This window comes from Mchenga conophoros, linkage group LG4, assembly GCF_057382185.1.
Source record: "Mchenga conophoros isolate Kocher_MC1m ecotype Shallow Benthic linkage group LG4, M_conophoros_male_GT1.1, whole genome shotgun sequence".
NCBI classification, from domain to species: domain Eukaryota; kingdom Metazoa; phylum Chordata; class Actinopteri; order Cichliformes; family Cichlidae; genus Mchenga; species Mchenga conophoros.
This window is the reverse complement of record NC_140529.1, coordinates 14076469-14097282: the sequence shown is the minus strand read 5'-3', so window position 1 is coordinate 14097282 and position 20814 is coordinate 14076469. Positions and strand designations below refer to the sequence as shown.

General features: G+C 38.0%; 1 protein-coding gene, 1 long non-coding RNA gene and 1 pseudogene across 4 annotated transcripts in view; 1 reads left to right on the top strand and 2 right to left on the bottom strand.

The window, feature by feature from the left end:
- LOC146575702 (uncharacterized) overlaps positions 1-5210 on the bottom strand; it is a 21956-nt gene extending 16746 nt beyond the window's left edge. The window contains exon 1 of the long non-coding RNA XR_014892168.1: positions 5037-5210. This is a non-coding gene — a long non-coding RNA (uncharacterized LOC146575702). The remainder of the gene's footprint in view (positions 1-5036) is intronic.
- Positions 1-20814, bottom strand: part of LOC146575699 (interferon-induced very large GTPase 1-like) — a 108075-nt pseudogene that overhangs the window by 52850 nt on the left and 34411 nt on the right.
- Positions 12472-19263, top strand: LOC146575701 (major histocompatibility complex class I-related protein 1-like). 3 transcript variants are annotated; one of them, XM_085270528.1, is made up of 7 exons: positions 12472-12523; positions 15263-15532; positions 16148-16420; positions 17270-17590; positions 18756-18839; positions 19023-19040; positions 19168-19263. In XM_085270528.1, the coding sequence occupies exons 1-7, from the start codon at positions 12472-12474 to the stop codon at positions 19233-19235; spliced, it is 1086 nt and encodes a 361-aa protein (XP_085126654.1). In that variant the 3' UTR covers positions 19236-19263. The 3 variants fall into 3 exon arrangements, with proteins under 3 accessions (XP_085126654.1, XP_085126653.1, XP_085126652.1); XM_085270527.1 differs by lacking the exons at positions 18756-18839; positions 19023-19040; positions 19168-19263 and having other exon boundaries at positions 17270-17857; XM_085270526.1 differs by lacking the exons at positions 12472-12523; positions 18756-18839; positions 19023-19040; positions 19168-19263 and having other exon boundaries at positions 14844-15532; positions 17270-17857.

Here is a 20814-nt window from a genome sequence, read left to right as displayed (position 1 = left end):
TGGCAGTATACAATGAACTCCAGGATAAGTGGAAATATCCAAACACTGTCATGCAGTTAATGAAAATTGGCCACCGAAATGTTGACAAAGAGATTGTCAAAAGTTTCATAAGAAATGCACCATTTAAGAGACCAAATATCTTCTCTAGGATGTTTTCATGTGTACGCTAAAGTTTACCTGACACATGGTGGCGTTACAAAGAAGATTACTCACTTTATTTAAAAGCCCAGAAGAGTAACAAGAACTTGTGGAACTGTTCACTAAAGACCACATGAAATTATTACCAACAAATAATAAAAAACAAAAAATTTAAAAAAAAGATCTTGATTTTGAGCTTTGTTTTATTTGTCTTCAGATTGTGTATACATTTTCAGTTTAGGCTGAAGCTAAAAACTCATTTATAGTGAACAGTTTTAAACAACATAACTGTATATTTGAAATAATTCCAATTTTCAATCTGTTTGCATAAATGAGGAATAAAAGTTTCTGATCAATGTTGATTTTTTTACAGTCATTGTTAAGCAAGAACATTTAGATTGTCAGTTGTCAGTGACACAGCTGCCATATAGCTGTTTGTTCTCCTCAGTAAATTAAAAACGTGTGCACCCAATTCTTACTTTTTAAAGTCATTAAAGATACAATACTGTACAATCATACCATTCAGGTAAAAAAAAACAAAAAACAGTTCAGCTAAATCATTAAAAACCCAAATTCCCATAACACTCATACCCATAAGGAGTGAATCTAAACTTTTCACCACACCTGTATGATTGCACATTTGTCAAGAAATTACTGTTCCTGGTAACCAAATTTGCCCAGCAAAATATAAAGATATGTGTCAGGATGAGGGAAACGCCTGCAGCAGCCGCTGTTTTGGGCCCATCCTTTAAGGAACTGCTATCTTTTCCTGTCTACAGTTTTATTTTGTGAGACGGTTTATAATTGTTGTGCCCAAGTAGTCGGGCTTTCGTGATCCCCTGCCCGTGCGTTTTGATGGTTGTTTACAGCGATGTTTGACTTGTTTCAGTCGCCACAGAACTATTCTACATTCCTTTTTGGAGTGCGCTGGGATCAAATATCACAACAACTACATTTGGCTCAGGCAGCAGTTCACCTGTGGGGGTGCAAATTACTAGGATTGTATACTTTTTTCTGTTTAATACTTTTTTGTGTATTTTGTTTGACTGTGTGTGGTGTTAAGTGCCCTTGTAGGTTTTTGTGACTTTTAATGTTTTTTTTTATTTGTTTGTTTGTTTGTTTTGGTTTTTAATAGTAGCCCGGATAGATTTGAAAGGCGTTTTTGTGTGTGAAAACGCTCCGCGTCCACAGTAGCGTTTTCAGTCATTTTCACAGAGTTGTGCGTCCACATTGAAACAGCCGAAAACGCTGACGTTCCAGTACTGCTCATATGTGAAACCCAAGATGATTTGACCTGCCTCATTTCTGTCTGCCGCTTATTTACTTTCCGGCTTTTTGAAACGTCGCAGCAAAATGTTGAGGAAAAGCACCAAGTTTTTTAAATGGAATAACAATGAGGTACAGTTGTTGCTGCAAGTAACACAAAAGTACAAAGTTGCAAAAGCGAGTGAAAGTTAAAGAATTTGAAGAAAAGCTATTTGGAGCATGTACAGACTGATATTAATCTTTAATAGGCTGTCAAAATTGAGAGCAAACAAAACCACTGCTGTATAATGCCCTCCGCTATCTTAGGCTACGTTCACACCGCAGGTCTTAATGCTCAATTCCGATTTTTTGATCAAATCCAATTTTTTTTGTCTGCTTGTTCACACTACAAATAAAATGCGACAGCAAACGTGCTCTAGTGTGAACGCTCGATGCGGCCCGCATGCGCAAAAGAAGATGTCATACACAACGCGCTCTGTTTAGACCCAAAGCAAACAATATTGTTTGACTGATGGCCCTTAATAGAAAGACTTCAGACTTTACGTTTCCCAAATTTTGCTTTAAGTTATTTTGTTATTTACATAATAATGTAGATAACCTAATAATGATCCTTATTGCTGTTTTAGAGAGGAGCGGTGCTTCAAAGGATAGTTGCAGATTTCTGTCAGAATCTGCAGATTATGCAGTACAAATAAAATGTTCACGTTGTCTTTCCAACAGTTTCACTAACATCTACACGGGATGGCCAGGAAGCGTTCGCGATGTCTTCTCGGGCGCTTCCCCGGCGCTGATAATTGGCGTCTGTCTTGTGTCAGTGACGTAAAAGACGGATTTAATGCGACATGACCGTTCAAACAGCAGTCGCTTTCTAAAACATCAGATATGTATCGGATTCAGTACCACATACGAAAGTGACCCAAATCGGATTTGAAAATATCGGATTTGTGCCGTTCACACTGTCATACCATGATCGGATATGGGTGGCATAGGGTCAAAAAAAGTCGGATTTGATGCGCTTTGCCTGCAGTGTGAACGTAGCCTTAGTTTAATTGATCACATGACTGCATCATGCGTCATCGTTTTAGAAAGTCTCCATTTTCGCTGTCCACACTGCCACGGAAAGCACCCTTTTGAAATGTATGTGTTTTCAAAACGCTGTGTTTTCCATCTGTGAAAACGCCATCTCAGTGTGGATGGGAGGCCAAAACGGAGAGAAAAGGATGCGTTTTCAAACGAAAAGCCTTAGGCTTTGTCCACACATCCACATGTACCCGGGTATTTTTGAAAACCCATATTTTTGCACCTTTAGTCCACACATAAATGGCGTTTTTGGTCACTGAAAACTGAGATTTTTGAAACCACCTGCCAGGGTGGAGATTTTCGAAAACTCCGTTCCTCCAGACAAGCGCAGCGTCAAATGTGTGTGCCTTTTTTGACGTCACACTGTGCGCTATGTTATTGTTTCGGTGAAATGGGATGCCAATGTTCACATTTTGGACAGAGAGGACAGATGGTTTGAAAGAGGAGTGAAAGAAGCCATTTACGTTCACTGTGAGCGAACGTCTTTGAACAGAGGGTGGTTTACGACACCAACTGTCTGCCATCTATAATCCAGTTTTGAGTTCCCTCCCCCAGACGCCTTAACGCCCACTCACTTCCTGGGCCATCTGACCTCAGGAAATTGCATGATAAGGTGGTGCCAGGTTTCACAATGAGCTCACCTGAAACCCTGGCTGATTGGGACCCACACCCATTTTCACACCATGATTAGAGGATCATCGGGGGGTCCTTTTGTCCCTCTTTGGGGGGATACTCCCACTGGGTTTAAATCTGGGACTTTCCGCCATTTGACCTTAGAACTGAAGAAGCTTCTAGGATGAGAGGTGAAACGTCTTCAAGCAGCTTAAAGAAGTCCAGACGCTTTTCTTTGCAAGCTCCTTTGACTACGATGACCTGGATGACTGAGAACCTTCACCGACAAATATGGCATATACATTTTTTTTATACAAGTCCCACAATCATATACATCATCTGCATCAATGTGGAAATCTTTTTAACCCTTTGGGTTATTTTTTGGTTCTGGGATCCTCATGTTAGGACTAGAGATGGCACAATACCACTTTTTTATGTCCGATACTGATATTATAAATTTGGATATCGGCAGATACCGATATGAATCCAATATAGTGTGTTTTATAATCAATAAAACTGTTTTTTTAATATCTTGCTGCATTTTGTATGGGTCCAAACTCAAGTTAAAAAAAAACACTAATGCTATTTTGTTATACCTGTATGCAAAAAATACACTGCACCGAAAATATTTCATAGTTCAGCAAAACTGATGAATCTAATAAACTTAAACCTACTCCATCCTCCCTATTCTGGTATTTAAAAGAGTAAGCAACCTAACTAATAGGGTTGCAAACTCCCAGCAAAAAATAAATAAAAAAAGGGAACCACCCCCCACCTCATGATGCTTAATCGACGTAATCAACTTTAATTTGATGCAGTGTGAAAAAAATGCACAGAAATCAATTATTTTTCTACAATATTTAAATAGATTCAACATCTTTCTTCAACAGAATTGCAGAATGCACAGGTGGTACCTTCCCAAAGGAAAAAGTACTATAGCTTACAAGGGTATATTAGACTTAATAGTTACTATATACAGTAATGGTCTTCTATACTTTTTACATCAGATTAAAATTTTGGGTGTAAGATTCAGATAATTATTTATTAAAAGCCAGACATTTTAAAAGAGAATAAGAAAGAAAAGTATATATTTGTGCCCCCCTTTTCCCTGTTCATGCCCTATCGGCCCCCCTGGCTAAACTTTGCTAGATCCGCCCCTGCACAGTTACCAGCGTCAGCTACGTAGAAAAAGATCCTGGTTTAGAAAGTAATGTTAAATAAATTCTAACAACAGATTATCAAGCTTAAACATGCTGCTGTTGTTCAGCCGCTTGTTTCCTCTTTCTGGCACGAACAAACAAGAGAGACGGACTCGCGACAGAAAAGCCGATCAGCTGATCATTAATCAGTTTCATGATTTAAGTAGCAGCAGGAGAGGGAGGGGGAGAGAAGAGGCAGTCGCTCCATATATCGGTTGATAAGCTTAACGCTGGAATGCTTTACAAACATTCAGAGATGAACTTACACACTTGCTTTACTTCTCTCTGGGATCACTTTCTTGGAGATGAAATGCCGGTTTGGTGGCGAGGCTCCAAATGCTCAACCAGACCGTGACAGGTCCCACAGGCCACAGCCGCTCTATCACTTGATGCATAATGCTCCGACGTGCTACGGTTATGAGCCGAGTTACGCCAGGTCGCAAGTTTTGTGAGGTGCTTTTTTGATATTTAATGGATCGGATTACATTTTTTATTTCTCTCCGATATTCGATCCAGTAATTTAGGTCAGTATCGGACCGTCCATCTCTAGTTAGGACCTATGAAACACATCGTGCAGACTCTTGGATGTTAGAAGACAACTGATGCTGCTCATGAATAAGACTAAAGGTAGGAAGGTGTCCTTTATAACTAAACCTTAAGTTTTATATCATAGTTTATAATATAGCACGTGTATTTCAGTAATAGCTTCTTTATTTCAGTATAGTGGTGTGCGACTCTTACCAGTTTGTCCTTGAAAAATCCACACGAGTCCAGATTTCCGAGGACATGGCACGTGGAGTCTGATACTCCTATAAGTTATCCAAGTCATCCAATTCTTTTGTAATGGAAAAACAAACATTCATGTCTCCGGTAAGTTATCTCAGGGACAACTGTTTAATTCATAGCAGCTTCTGCAGTAACCATGGTAACCACGGACACTGAGCGGATGGTCCGATGCAGGTCAGACTTTGGGAAGTTATCCTTCAAGTTTCTGAAAAAAAGGCTCCTCAGCTGTGCGGCTGTTTGTCAGAATATGTTTTATATGAGCAGCGTGTGATGCTCACTTCACTGAATGAAGAGCAAACAGTTAGTTGCATTGTTACGAGAACATGCGCGTATTAATTTCATGATTTATTAAATGTATAAATGTTAATATAGCTACATGCAAAGAAATCAAACGGTGTCCATAAATTATGTTTAATTTTTACATTTTTTGAGTTAATCTGAAATCATACAGTTAATCTGTATGATTTCAGATTAACTCAAATAGATTTTTACAATTTTGTTAGATTTCAGTTATACACTCAGACAGATTGCAGTCAGTGGAATTTAAAAGAGTTAAAATGATATTTTGTATCTGCAAAACAATACATTTATTTGATTTATTTTTAGTCTAGCACTGAAATTTAGAATTCAGCAATACACAGAGCTCAGCTTTATTTGGAAGGTTATTACATTTGCAGTGGATTTAAGAATTTGGGATCCCAGGTGGTTGATATTGTACAACAACAAAAACACGTGTAAATCACGCAAAAGGAAAGCAACACTGCCCTCTCCTGGTTAAATTAAAGTTATACACAATGACTATTTTTGGGTCAGAGAGAGAGAGGGCGCGATTGTGACGTGTACGCCACAACGTTTGATTTCTTTTTTTTTTATTATGTTTTTATTTTTGTTATATGCTATGTTTGTATTTCCAAGAAGTCTAGATCCCTAAATTCACTAAATTACATTTTCTGCCATCTGATTGGCTGATTACATATTTGTGTTAATAAGCAGTTGAACAGGTGTACCTATTAAACTGGCCAGAGAGTATAGGCCTTGAATTTGGTTATGAATCTTTCAGTCCATTTTTTTCTTTCTTTCTGCTATTCCTCTGCTGAGAGAAGCTGTAGAAGTGGAGGGTTTTATTATCATTCAAATGTCTCAGTGAATACAGAAGAAAAAAATGACCACGAAGCAAGAAAGCAAGAGACAAGGCTAATCAAAAAGGTATTGGGTGAAGCACGTGCTTATTATGCCAACCCTTTTAACAAAAGATAATTTAGCAAGCAGCTCATTTACATATACATATTTTTTTCTTAATAAATAAATAAATTTAGGTATGTATTGATATGTGCTGGCTGCACAATGATAACCTCCAATTATTAAATCAATAGTATTAATACCAACATTGGTATTGGTCAGTAATAGCGTGGTTAAATCAATTCTCAGTCAATTTTCTCTTTTACGTTCAGAAGACTGTTTCAGTTTCATCAAAGATGTGTCTGATATGTCTGTGAAAGCAGCTTAACCATAACTGCTTTGCTGTGTTTTGTTGTTGTGTCATCACGTGACTCAGCCATGCTGCACAAACACAGGGGAGGCTCAAAACACTGAATGTAATGGGAGAGAGAAAGCGGAGCATACTGTGGGTTTTTGCAGTGACCTGTGGGGGCTTTACAGAAAGGCAAGCAGAGCTGCTCCCCTCCCCCAGTGGCTATTATCAATATATATCATATATTCAGTACATTATGCATTCAGTACATAGATTTGCCTATGTAATTTATATATCTGTGTATCTGTGTCAGCACTTGATGAGACTGGCCCTGTATTTCTCAGATCAGTGTGTTGTTCATTCAAAGATGTTCTTCTGCTTGGTTGTAATGGGTGATTGTTTGAGTTATTGTTGCCTTCCTGTTAGCTCAAAGTAGTTTGGCTATCAAGAAGATTCTGTAAGTTACCGAGTGATGAATGCATCAATTAACGATAACATATATGTAAGTTGCAAGAAGTAGATTTTTTCAGAGCTTTAACATAATTACAAATGTTTAGCCTAAGTAATATTTTCCGCTTTTTTTTAAATCTAAATTAAGCCACACATTTATTTCAATAATGTGACAAAGATTAGTAACGTTTTATAAAACATTAATAAAAAACAATAATGGAGGTAACTGTGACAGCAATGGAAGGGGACCAGAACTCAAAACAGAGTGGATTAAAAACCTTATGAAGAACGATCCTCGGCACCTGGAGTGGATATCAGTTGTAAGATGTGCTGAGATCTCATCTGTCTCTCTTTTTCAGGTGTTCATATTTTGCAAAGAATGAATAGCTGTGAATGGGGTGTTGAGACTGGAGAGATAAATGGCTTCAATCTGTATGGGCATGATGTAGAAAGTCTTCTATCATTTGACCTGCAAACAGTGACGTGGATCGCCACATCACCACAGGCTGTCACCACCAAACTGCGATGGGAAGCTGAAAAAGCTCAGTTCGAATATGTCTGTGTGTTTCACTTTTCCGGTGCAAATGAGAACATCATCATCAAATTGGACAAAACACTAAACTGCAGTGGTTGTAACACTACAGTTTAGTGTTTTGAAGACAATAACTATGCACTCTAGCTTTTAGAGCAAATCCTGTCACTTTGCTTTTTAATCAATGTATTAATCAATGTACAGTAACTTTGTTATATTAGCATGGGTTAAAACTGGGATTAAGTGATTGCGTGAGCTATGAGCACTCCTCTTTCAACCCAAAATATTAGCACAAAAGAGTAAACCCTCTCTCAATACTGATTACTTAAGCACACCGGCTCACTCCTTGGCGGCCGCTTATCGGGGCCTGGATCCTGGGGCTCGCTCGGGCCACTTTGGAGGTGGGGTGCCCCCGGCCTCTCGGCCTGGGGCTCGGTCACTCAGGCACGGCTGGCTGCCGGCGGAGCTCACGGGCGCGTCACTGCAACCCCCCCTGGCTTCTGCTCCGCGGCTGCTGAATGAGCCCTCTTCTGGGACTCTCCTCAGCTCTTTCTGGGACAGTGGCGCGGCTGCCCCTCTGTTGGTCTTCCTTGGTCTCTTGTGTTCTGGGGGCCTCTGGATGTCTGGAGTTTTGATCTCCTCCATACCTGCTTCATGCCCTGGAGGACGGGGCTGTGGCCCCCCCACACCCTCTAGCAGATCATTACATGAAGGAACCTTTTAAAAAACAACAAGCGCGTCCATGCACACAGGTACACACGGGTGATCACACCCACAAACTACACCCTTTTTGGCTCCTACCTCAAAGCACACTGTGTTCTGTTGATCTTATGTGCTGCACAATAATGTTTAATATTTAGTATTTACTGTCATATTCCCATATATCATTGTGATGTTGTTTATTCTATTACTCTTGTTCTCTTCTGCTTGTTTTCTTTTTTCTTTCTCAACAGGTGATCCAGGTGATCGGTATATGCATTTTTTTTCTTTTTCTGCCCATTCTGTTGGTTTTTGTTTTTTGCCCTTCTCCCCTGTCCCTCTTCTCAGCTCTTTCTCTTTCTTTCTCCCGTTCTTTCCCCCAGTCAAGTCTGTCCCGTATTCAGCAAGTGAAAATAAAATAAACAATAAAAGGTGAATCAAATGGACCATTACGGCAAGGCTGGGATGGTCAATTTGGTAAAATAAATCCGCTGGGCATCTTTCTTCGCCTTTAGACAATAATTCTGATGGCAAAAGAGCCAAACGGGACAGGCAAAAAAAAAAAAAAAAAAAGTAAACCCTCTCTCAATACTGATTACTTACTGTAAGCATTATGTGTTCTTGCACCCTCAAGTATGGCACACCATACATACTTAAGAAGTAGTTTCTCATTGTTGTAATTACTGAAACTTACTTAGCAGTTGCTATTGTTTTATTCTGTGTTTGTTGCCAATGTGTATCTGCTCTTGTGGCATATGACGACCAAGCACTTTTTGATATCAAGTCATCCCACAAAACTTGAATAAAGCATAATGTGGGTGATCAAACCTCAACCCCTCTACGATCACTGGTGTTTAAACCGGCACACTTGTTTACTTGCCTGCTGTCATCTAATCTTTCAGATGAAGAGGGAGATGTGTAGGTCTTCTGCTGAGAGCTAAATCTTACCTGACATGTGGCTGTTGGTTTAATTCTTTCTGCTATTCAGGTGGATTTTTTTTCCCAACTCAACGATCACTGGGGCTTCAGTGGATCCATCTTGCCTTTCCTGCTTATCCGGGTTTACCTAACTTGCTGGTGGTTAAAACATGTTTAAAACCAGAGATTAGAAAAATGTATAAATCAAGAATTAGAAGAGCAATAATAATAATAAGACTAAAACTCTTGGTTGTTTTGCGTGGATTATCGTCATGAAATTTAATTTAAAGTACTTACTCATCTAAGATGGACTTTTTTTGTTTTGTTTTTATGTTGGTTTGTTTGTTTTGTTTTACTCTTTTGCTTCAAGGCCTGTAAATGAGCTGCTTCCTAAATTATCTTTTGTTAAAAGGGTTGGCATAACACACATTTGCTTCAGCCAATACCTTTTTGATTAGCTTTATCTCGCGCTTTCTTGCTTTGTGCTAGATCTATATTCTGTATTCATTAAGATATTGGAATGCTTATCAAATGTATAAATAAAAAAAAGTAAATAGAACAGACCAGGTGTTGCAATGTGAGTTATGGGAACATTTGCCCATGCTTCATTAATTCTTCAATAAGCCAGGGCCAAGCCAGCTCCGATCAGCAAGAACCCTGTTATCATGGTTCCGAATAGGTAGATATCTTCAGCAGTCAGGCTCACCCGAGCCCAGACGTCTCGTTGAGAAGGGCTGTCAATTGCATTCAGGTGATCAAATCCATAATTCCTCTTTTAGGTTTTAGAGAACAGACTGTGAGAGAGTGTTCCAGGGAAAAGTAAGTAAAAACACAAGACAAGGACATAAGAAGCTAAGCAGGGAAGATAAGGGCAGGAGAGGAGAAAAGTGCGACCGCCTTCGCTGAGAGCCAAAAGAGTTCTGCCCAACTGTTAAGCTCAACTGTGTGGACTTGATTGGTCGGGTTGCTGTTGCTGTTCAAAATGCAGCAACTTGCCTTTTGTTGGGCAAGAAAGAGTGTTAAACCTACACTGGCCTCCAGTCCATTTCAGGATCTGACCTGCAGTTTGTGCATTGTGCTAGCTCTTCCTTTTCCTTTGAAGTGTTCTCACCCAAGGATCGATGGATTATAGGGTTTCTTTAATGGTGTAAGAGTTTTACATGAAAAAAAAAATTCTGAGGTCATGTGTGATATGGTGACCATTGTCAAATTTACCGAGGCAAATCTAATCATATAATTGAAGTGATCATTCTCAGCACAGGAAATGACATTGGTTTTCTAGCTTATTTTTTTTAATCTAAACTGCCTAATGTGGTTGCAGACACTGAAAATCTGAAGCAACAGTATGAGACTATAAGACAATAGTCTGGCTCCTTTGGATGTGGATGAGTAGCAGCTCTACTCTGAGCCCCTTCCCGATGGCCGAACACATCACCCTATCTCTAAGGGTGAGGACAGCCACCCTTCGCCAATTGTTTTCGGGGTCTCATTCTTTCATGAGGGTAGGTGAGGGTAGGGACATAGATCAACTGGTAAATTGAGAGCTTTGCTTTTATGCTCAGCTCTCTCTTCATCACAACTGACTGGTACACTGTCCACATCGCTACAGTCTGTTTGTTGATGTCCCGCTCCCCTGTCCCAAGATACCTAACCATTTAAGTAGATCAATGCTTATATTGTAGTTTTTAGACTTAAAAAATATGCCCCACTTAAAAACGAAGTGCTGACTGAAGTGAGGGGGGGGACATAAATCATGTCATTAAACATGATTTATTGCAGAAAACTACTGAAGTAAAAATGAACACAGGGAAGCGCTTATCTTCAGAGTCTTCCGGCCAAAACAACAAACAAAACACCCCCTTTAACTAAAAATCAAACCAAGAACTCTCTAGCCGAAAACAAAACACAGTGGCTGAGCTCCCTGTCGAGCCAAAAACAGGAGAACCCCTACCTGCTTCCACTGTGATGAACTAATTACCACTGTAAAGGCACACCTTTGCTCACAATAAAAGAAAGAAAGCCAAAGTTACACAGAGTTTAAATTCACACACACTAAAGTTTGCTGCCCAAAGCACTGTAGCTCACAGCTCTGGCAAAATGGGGGAAGTGGCAGGGGCGTGGCAGTTTAGGATGGCAGACTATATGCCGTGGCTGACAAGCTGCAACACACCTCAGCTGTGGCTCATGAGGCAGACCTGTAACACAGGAAAGGAGAAAAAAAACTCTCTCACAGAGGGAGAGCCACTAAAGGTCAGCGACCGTAACAACATAACAGAAATGCCTTTTTAATTTAAAAAAATTTAATGATTAATAATTAATAATAATTGCTCTAATATGCTGAAGTTAAACACACCTCATATACCGAGAATGTAAACTAGACTTGCACCAGGAAACAAACCTTAACAATGGATTTAGCCCAACTTTGCTGTCACATTGCTTCTGCAGGTAAGATCATGATCCACAATCATTTTACTGGAGCAAATTATTTTTTAGTAAAGTATGCTAACTTTGACATGTATATAGGGATTTGATTCTGACTTTTAGAGCTCTTCATGGACACGCACCAGCTTACGCCACTGAACTTCTACAGCACTATGTCCCTAGCAGGTCCTCGAGGTCAAGTGATCAGGGCCTACTTGTCATACAGCATACAAGGCTGGGAACTAAGGGACACAGATCTTTTGCCACTGTGGCTCCCAGACTGTGGAACTCTCTCCCACTGAGGTTAAGATCTGTGGGCTCAGTAGTCTCTTTCAAGAAACAACTAAAAACACATCTTTTTAGAATTACATTTCGTTAACTTTTTGTCTTTTTTTGTTTTATATCTTGTTATCTCTTTTTGAAGCACTTTGTGATCTTTTGTCTAGAAAGATGTATATAAAAAATATGTTACTTATGTTATCCCCATGAAACAATGGCAGTCTTAAATGGCATAAGCTGTAAGGAACTTGACAGATGTATTAATATTATTAGGAGAAAATCTTGGATCATTTTCTGATGGATGCATGCATCAGAAGATGCATCTTTATTTTCCAGGAAACAGGCAGGAACAGGTAACATATAGATAAATGCTTATATTGTTTTTTGGGACACAAAAGAAATGCCTTTTCAATAATAATAATAATAATAATAATAATAATAATAATAATAATAATATCAATTAAACCCTTGTTCAAGTATGCTGAGTGTCAGCTGAGGTTAAGCACACCTCATATACTGATAGTGTGAACTAAACTTGCACCGGGAAACAAACCTTAACAAACCTGTAAAACCACACAACTCTTCTCTCAGGTCTTCACTTCAACTCCATCTTTCTAAATATGACGATGAAGCTAATGCTGCTGCTCCTTAGCTGTCACATTGCTTCTGCAGGTAAGATCATGAACCAAAATCCTTTTACTGGAGCAAATTATTTTTTAGTAAAGTATGCTAACTTTGACATGTATATAGGGATTTAGCACAACTTTAAAAAAAACAAACAAAAAAACTCACTTGCACTCCGACATCAGAGCTAGTCAAACAGTTGTATAAATGATATTTATTCTGCACTCCTTGAAGGTAAAAATCACAATATCTACTGATGTAGCAAACATCCCAGCTACAATACATACATGCTGGGACTCACTCTGAACTTGTTACATTCGAGTTTGCGTGTCAGGTTCTTTGTGTTACAGTCAAAGAATTTGGCACATTGTATTGGACATAGGCAGGTATTGGCAAGCAGGCAAGTGAAGCACTTCATGCTTCAGTGGGTGAAAGCAGGAACAGATGCAACAATAGATAAGCGTTTAAACTAAGTACTGCCAGCCCTGAAGATTTTTTCAAATGTTAGAACAACAATAGTTAACATTAAAGATAAAGAAAAGATACCTTATTTTTATTGCGTCTTTTCTGCCATGGCGTCTTTTCTTAGTGCAACTAAGAAATGCATTCAAACATTCAAGCTCTAACAGAAATATAATCTGACCTCGAGCAGTGGTTTTACTTTTGCTTTATTTTATTGGGAGAGCCAAAACATTTTAGCTCTGATTTTCTGAAATAATTAGGATTAAAAAATTGGATAACACAAATGCATGTTTTATCAGCCAGTGATTAACAATTGAATTTGATTTGCACTACAACTCTTCTGCACTGTCCATTAGTGATGTAGTAGAAAAGGGTTGGTATGTAGTATAAAAAACATATATTTTAAACATGGTTTATTTCAACCACACTGCTAGACTCCTACACTCCCACAAGATTTAGGCAGAATGCTTTTAATACACGTGAAATAGTTTCCTGATACATATTTCTGTTAAACAGATGATTCTTCATCATTTGCAGTTTAGCAAATCCAAAGACTCTGTCTCAAAAGTGTTTAGCAGAAGCTTTAGTGAAAATGTTAAAGAATATAGCAACATAGTTTTTTAAATGATGTAAAGTGCACTGTAAAAGCTAAGTAGTTCTCAGAACTAAAAAGAAATATGCAAACCTGTTGCTTCTAAAAAACTAAGTAAAGCTTACTTAAGTAGTAAAGGTTGTGTTCGTTAATAGTCTGAATAGCCCAGAGGAAGAAGCTGTTTGTGAGTCTGGGGGTGTGGGACAGGTGGTGGGCAGGGTGCAAGGGGGTCACCTGTGATGGTCCTGGTTTTAATGAGACAGGAGAATCGGGCGATGGTCACCAGGGGTGGCTCTTTAAGTTAGGAAAAAGGAAGCAAAGATGAACCTGGAATTTCCCCTAAACAGCCCTGGCATCTGGTTATCATGTCCATCAGCATTAAAGGGAAAAGCAAGAAAAAATACAAAGTAACTCTTGGCTATGATAATTCCTAATCTCTGCAGCTGCCACAGAACACCAAAGTACAAATATGCACACAAATATGTAATTCATGCTAACAGGAGGATGAAAAAATATTATCATGCTGTTACATTATTAATTTTTATAAAATTGATATTAAAAGAATAGAAATAAAGAAAAAGAAATAAAGAAAAAGAAATATGCAAACTCATTGCCTCTAAAAAAACTCATTATGAGTATATAAATTTGGAACTATTGGAACTAAGGAACTATTTTTAGTAGAACTTTATTTTTAATAGAATATTTATTCTACGTTTGTCATGTTCCTGGGTATGTTGACCCAGCGTTTTAGGTTTAGTTTACAGTATTTGGATGCTGTTTATGTTTAAGTTCATTAGATTAGCGAAGTTCATTTGGTTATTAGACTCCTTGTGTTTTCTTCCCCTGTATTTAAGTTTCCCCTCACCCTTTGTGTTTTATGCTGCGTGTCTTATGTTATCAAGTTTGTTTTGTCATGTCTGCGTCTCATGTTTCCTGTTTTATTTTGAAGGAGTCGTGTGTTCTTTGCTCATTGTATTTAGTTTCACTTCCCCTGTCCTGTCATTACCGTCATGTCAGTCAGCTGTTCCCCCATGTGTTCCCACGTCCCCTAATCACCTCCTGTGTAGTCCTCTGTTTTCAGTGTGTCATTGTCAGATCGTCTGCTTGGTTTCTAGGCCAAGAGTTCATGTCAAGTTTTCTTATGTCAGGTCCATGTTCCTGTTGTCGCTTTTTATTTAATTTAGCTCACCCAGTTTAGTTTATTGTTAGCACTGCCTTTTGCCTTTTGTGTGCAGTTCATTTGCCAGCCTCAATAAACGGCTCGTGTTTAGTTATTCAAGTCACGTTTTGTTTCATCTGCATTTGGGTCCACCTTTGACTCTACACACAGTCAGCCCCACTGATTGTGACAAAGTTGAATTATTTATTTATTTATTTATTTATTTATGCGTGTGTTTCTGTCTGTCAGGATTTTTTTTTCTGAAATTATTAATTACACTGCCACCATGTGGATCAGATAAAACACCCACAGTTAGGGGGAAAAAATGTGAATAGGTCCAGGATTATGAACAGCTGGTGAAATTGCATTTCATCTTTTGATCTTAAATATTTATTAGGATCTCAAAAAATTCTATCTAACAATGTTTATAACCAACGTTCTGCAGCATATAACGCATGCAGCTTACATTTAAAAAAGTTCAAGCTGAATCACAATGAATGACTCATATTTCTAATAATGTCTATATTGTTTTTCTTATTTAATGTATCACGTTATCAATGTTTGTTTCCCACAGTGAAACACTCACTGGTGTATTTTATTACTGAATCCTCTGAAGTCCGAAACATCCCAGAGTTTATGGCAGTTGCAGAGGTTAAACGCACTGAGTTTGGTTACTGTGACAGCAGCAAAAAGATATTGGAAACAAGACAAGACTGGGTCCAAAAAACATTATATAATGACAAGGCTCAGTTGGATTCGTACAATGAACTTTGCTTTGCGATACTGCCATACGTCTTCAGAAAGTGGATTTCAAAGTGGCAGCAGCTGGCCAGCCAAAGTGAAGGTGTAGTATTTTCTCTTATACTTTATGTCACATCATGTTGTTAGTCTCTAGATTTTAAATTGTAATTTTGTGCATCTTGATTGTGACCAGAAATTTTACTAATGTGAACATGCTTCAAACTGCATGACAAAAGAATATCTTGTTGCATTCACAATCATCCAGGTAAGTAAATCTCCAAAAGTTGATTCTGTTCATCTGGACCATTTATAAGAAAAGGGAAACCTGCAGCTGAGACTGAAGAAGTCACTTGGATGAGTGACGAAACGTTTCTCCCACTGAAAATGCTACGTTCAGATGAACAGAATCAACTTTTGGAGACAAAAGAATACATGTACACATTGTTCTAAATAGTTGCCTTACATTAATTGCATTAATTATTAGTGCTTTCAAACTGCCTGTAATTATTTTTCTGGTTCTTACGGATACCCTAGATGGTTGAATTGTTTTTTTCCCTCTTGTCCTTCATCTTTTTCTTTTAATCATGAATTGCGCCTGTTTTCCAATATAATGTTGTCAGATCAGTTAAATCACAGGAAGAACACAACAAAGATAGAATAGCAGTGCCTCACAGTATTAATATTATTCATTTTAATTAATTTCTAATTCACTTTTCAGTTGTCAACACTTTACAGATGATGGAAGGCTGTGAATGGGATGAAAACACTGGAGAGGTGAATGGTGTGATACAGTATGGTTATAATGCAGAGAACCTTCTTGAATTTGATCTTAAAACAATGAAATGGATTGCACTGAAACCAGAAGCTGACATTATCGAACAGGACTGGAATGCTAATGGAAACTCAGCAGAAACAATCTTCCTCACTCAGACTTGTCCTGATTGGCTGAAGAAATATTTGAAAAATGGGAACAGCACCCTGCTGAGAAAAGGTAGAATCACATGAGTGTGTAAACTACATCCTTTATCTTTCTATTAATGATCTTTAAAAAAAAAAAAACGGCAACGTGTGTTAACGTGTTGTTTTATGCAGATCAAAATGAAAATTAGTGGTGAAAACTGGGAAGTAAATGACACACAAGGAAAATAAATTATCAAAATAAATCCGCCGATTCATTTTCTGCCTCTTATTCTGGTCCAGATTATGGGGGCAGCAGTCTAAACCAGGGAGTAGCAGGTCTACTCTGACCCCATACTTACTAAACTCCTCCCCCCTTAGGTACAATTTTCCACCATTTGTAGCCACTATAACACTCTTTCAGTCACTACCTTGAGTTCATGTATACCCTTAATATACACACATACCTTCATTTACATGTATGCATGTACACACATATGTGTGCAAACAAATAAAACAAAATCTAAATAACATGAAATAGTCCCTCAGTCATCAGTGTCAAGGCTAATGGACCCAGACACAGACTTGGAAAATTTCACTTTAGTGTGTTTATTTACAGTGGTCCAAACTAAATACAAAAAGTATTATTGGAATTGAGGGGATCAAGGGAGGAAGGGTTTCCAGGCATCCAATATGTACAGATCTCACACTCACAGTTAGGCAGGTACCTGTGCACAGAAAACAGAGGGACAAAAAGTGAAACTTTTGCTCAAATTGCTTGTTCCATTTTAAATTATTACTTTTTTTTATTACTATTACAGTCTTTCTTGATTAACATTTTTCATCAAACAAGTGTACTACATTTACTTCTTCTTTGATGTATACTGCTTTGCTTCTTTCACCGATTCTCACACCTTCTCTTTCCCACATTCCCTCTCTCCAGTTCTTCCTTCTATTTTTCTCCTCTGGAAGACTCCCTCCTCTCCAGTCAGCTGCCACGCTACAGGTTTCTACCCTCAAAGGGCCTTGATGTTCTGGAGGAAAGATGGAGTGGAGATCCATGAAGGTGTGGATCCTGGAGAGATCCTGCCCAACAATGATGGGACCTTCCAGATGAGTGTTGGCCTGAATGTTTCATCAGTCACACCTGAGGAGTGGAAAAGATATGAGTGTGTGTTTCAGTTTTCTAACGCTGAGGACAGCATCATTACCAACCTGAATAAAACCGTCAACTGGCGAAAAAACAAAATTAGACATGATCAAAGTAAGACAAACAGATTTGAGTTATTTTGTTTGCTGTTATTGTGGATCATGTTTAATGTTACGCTTAAATGTTTTATCGGATCCCAAGAAGAGTTGCTGTTACTATGGGAATTACTGATGGAGATCCTAAAAAAAAAAAAAATTTCCAGCACTTCAACAAAACTGAAATTAATATTCTCAAGAAAACCATCAAGCTGAAATTAGTTTAGTACTTCTATGTTTCAAATTCAGCATCTGCAGTCTATGAAAGCCTTGGTTGTTTATTTGTGGCCCATTTAGGAGCATTTTGTTTGGTGAAAAACAGCTCATGTAAATGGGTTAAAAATTCAGTGACATGAATTATGGTGTGTCTGTTAAGCACTGTATATTGCTGCATTTGTGGTTACATCAGTCGAGTTGACATAGATATCATATCATATTTAAATCCAATATGTGACATATGTTATCAAAAAAGTATTCACACTAAAGAATGCATGGGATCATCATCATCATCATGAGTGGGATTTTAAATATAGAGATTATGGGAGAAAGCTGGCTGATATAACAGAGAGAATGTAGGTACTTTGTGTAAAGTGAACAGGTGGGAGGGAAGCAGTGCCAGGTTTATTCAAACTGTTCTATCATGGTGCATTTGGGAAGAGAAACTGAGTAATCTAGAAAGAAGAGCATGTGAAGAGTGTTCTGGAGCTGAACAGTATCAGACAGGATCATGAGTTTGAAGCTGGAACTCAAAGAGGTAATGCTCAATGTTGTCAGTGTGTACGGCCCACAGATTTGGATATTAGTTAGAAGAAAAAAAAGGAATTCTAGAGAAAGTTGGTTCAAGACGGTGCAGACAGTGAAGCTGTGATGCAAGGAGCAGATGTAGTAAAACACTTGGGGTCAATGATTTCAAAGCAAAGGCCAGTGCAGCAGTGAGACCTGCTACAATGTTTGGTTTGGAGACGATAGCAGAGGAGGATGTTAGGTACAGGCTGAGAAGGAGGCAGATGATCCGCTGTGGTGACCTCGAAAGGGAACAATTTAAATTAGATTTCTTTCATCAGGTTGAGTGTGTGGCTTCATGATCAAACAAATTGTCAAAAAAAATATTTTCAATAATTGGATGCAGTTTTATTCCATCTTATTTATCAGTACATTTTATCTTGTTTGTTGTCACTGAGCAGAAATCCTCATCATTGCTGCAGCGGTTGTTCTTGTTGTCATCATTGTTGCTGTCACTGTAATTGCCATTCACAAAATGAAAGAAGGTAAGAGATTTAAAGTTTATTTACCAGTCAGTAGAGACATAAATGCTTAATTTCATTATCTCTGCAATATAATAGTCTACATGTTAAATATTGTTACTTCTGATTTTTGTAAGAGAAGGTTTGATTGTTAGGCATTTAAAACTGTCCAAAATGAATTTTATTGATTTATTTAATTTATTTTAGGCAGATGCCCTTCCTCTTGTAAGTACACTATCCCCCTCTAATCTGGTATTCTCACCCTGGATTTAAATTATTTGATTAATATTGTGCTAATTTTATTTATTGTTAACTTTATTGTTATTATTATTTGGACTTTTGGATGTAACAGCTCCTCACAACACGATAGAACTCTCCGAAAGACCACACAGACAGACAGAGGAGTCTACACAGTGTTGACACCTGCAGTTAACACTGAACAAACAAGAACTGAGAAGATTGTCTATTTCAGTTTTGTTTTATGTAAACATGACTTTTTACACAAAATCTTTTTTTCCTTTGTTATTGTTTTAAATTCAAGTTAACTTGTAATAACTCAGGTAAAATGCATTTTAATATTTTATCATATCATATTTCCTATAGCACTGCTATAGCTATTAATGATATAATGTATATATAATTTGTATGGTGTATTTATCCTGATGATCAGGTGGTGGGGGATAATGCTGGACAGACGTGTTCCTTGGTGGGGGTGTCGTTGATTGAGAAAAAACGAGTAGACACACGTTTGTTCACACCGTTTTTTAAGAATCTTTTTTTATTTTGTAGGTTATTTTGAATGTGTTAAAATAACATTCGGTAAAATAATGTAAAGAAGAATGAGATTCCTCAGCCGTGATGCAGTCAGAAATTAAGCAAAAGGCCTGAAATCCAGCCTTTGGGGGTATATGTAGAGTTATATGTAAGTGTTTTTGCTGATAGTTATTTCTGCTCTAATCACATCAGAAACGTAATCAAAATATAATCAAGAATTAATAAAGTCGAACAAGAAAATTATCACTACAATGAAATAATTCTAATAACCTTTCAACCCAGACTTTCTCTGTGTGTGTACTGCACAATGTCACATCTGCACTCTTTCTGTGCAGATGTCACCTTAAACGCTGTATGTGAGTGTAAAGAATAGAATGATGGAGGAAAACAATGTATTTTGGTTTAAAATAAGAAATCCTGTTGAAATAATGCTAAATCGAGTGAATTATGCTAAGTATGTGTCAATTGTAAGGAAATAGCTTTTACTAAAGGGGTGAGGGGGAAAGAGAACAACGAGGTCAGCTCAAATCGGATTTTTTCATGTGTTAAGTATTACAGTTTTTTCCAGTCGCTAACAAGCGTTTGTCCAAACAGTTGTCACATTTGCAAAACTCTAAACACAATTAGCACAGCATCGGTCTGTTGTGGCCATACCATTCTTACATTTCATGTCGTGTTCACCCAATATGCAGTCAGTGAACACATTTCCACAATGCTTACATTTTCTTAACAGACAAGCTATACCTCCCAACAAAATTATGGACTGTTTTTGTAGTATTTACGAATGTTAACACACAACATCCCACAATAGCAAAAACAATATTCCAAACCGTAGATACAGTATAAAAACCTCTGCTTCTGCAATGATATCAGTACAAAAACAATATCAATATCAAAAATATATATCAGCTGATAATAAACAAACAATTGAATAATTGACACACAGCTGATTTATGTTGGGTAAATTGGGCCAACGACAGCTTCTTCCATTCTGGCTTAGACTCAGTGGGGTTTATAAGGCAAGACCTTGAGGAGTGATGTTTTTGGAAACAAAAAAAAGACAAACACTGTAATGTCTGGTCGAGGAAGAGTAAGAGCAAGGGGCCCAGGGAGAAGAGCAGGCCCAAGGAGAGGGCAAGGTAGAGGTGTAAGAATGCGTGGTGGTGGCATTCCAAGGGCTGCAAGAACAGTAGTCAGTGATGAAATTCGTGCCACTATCATTGAC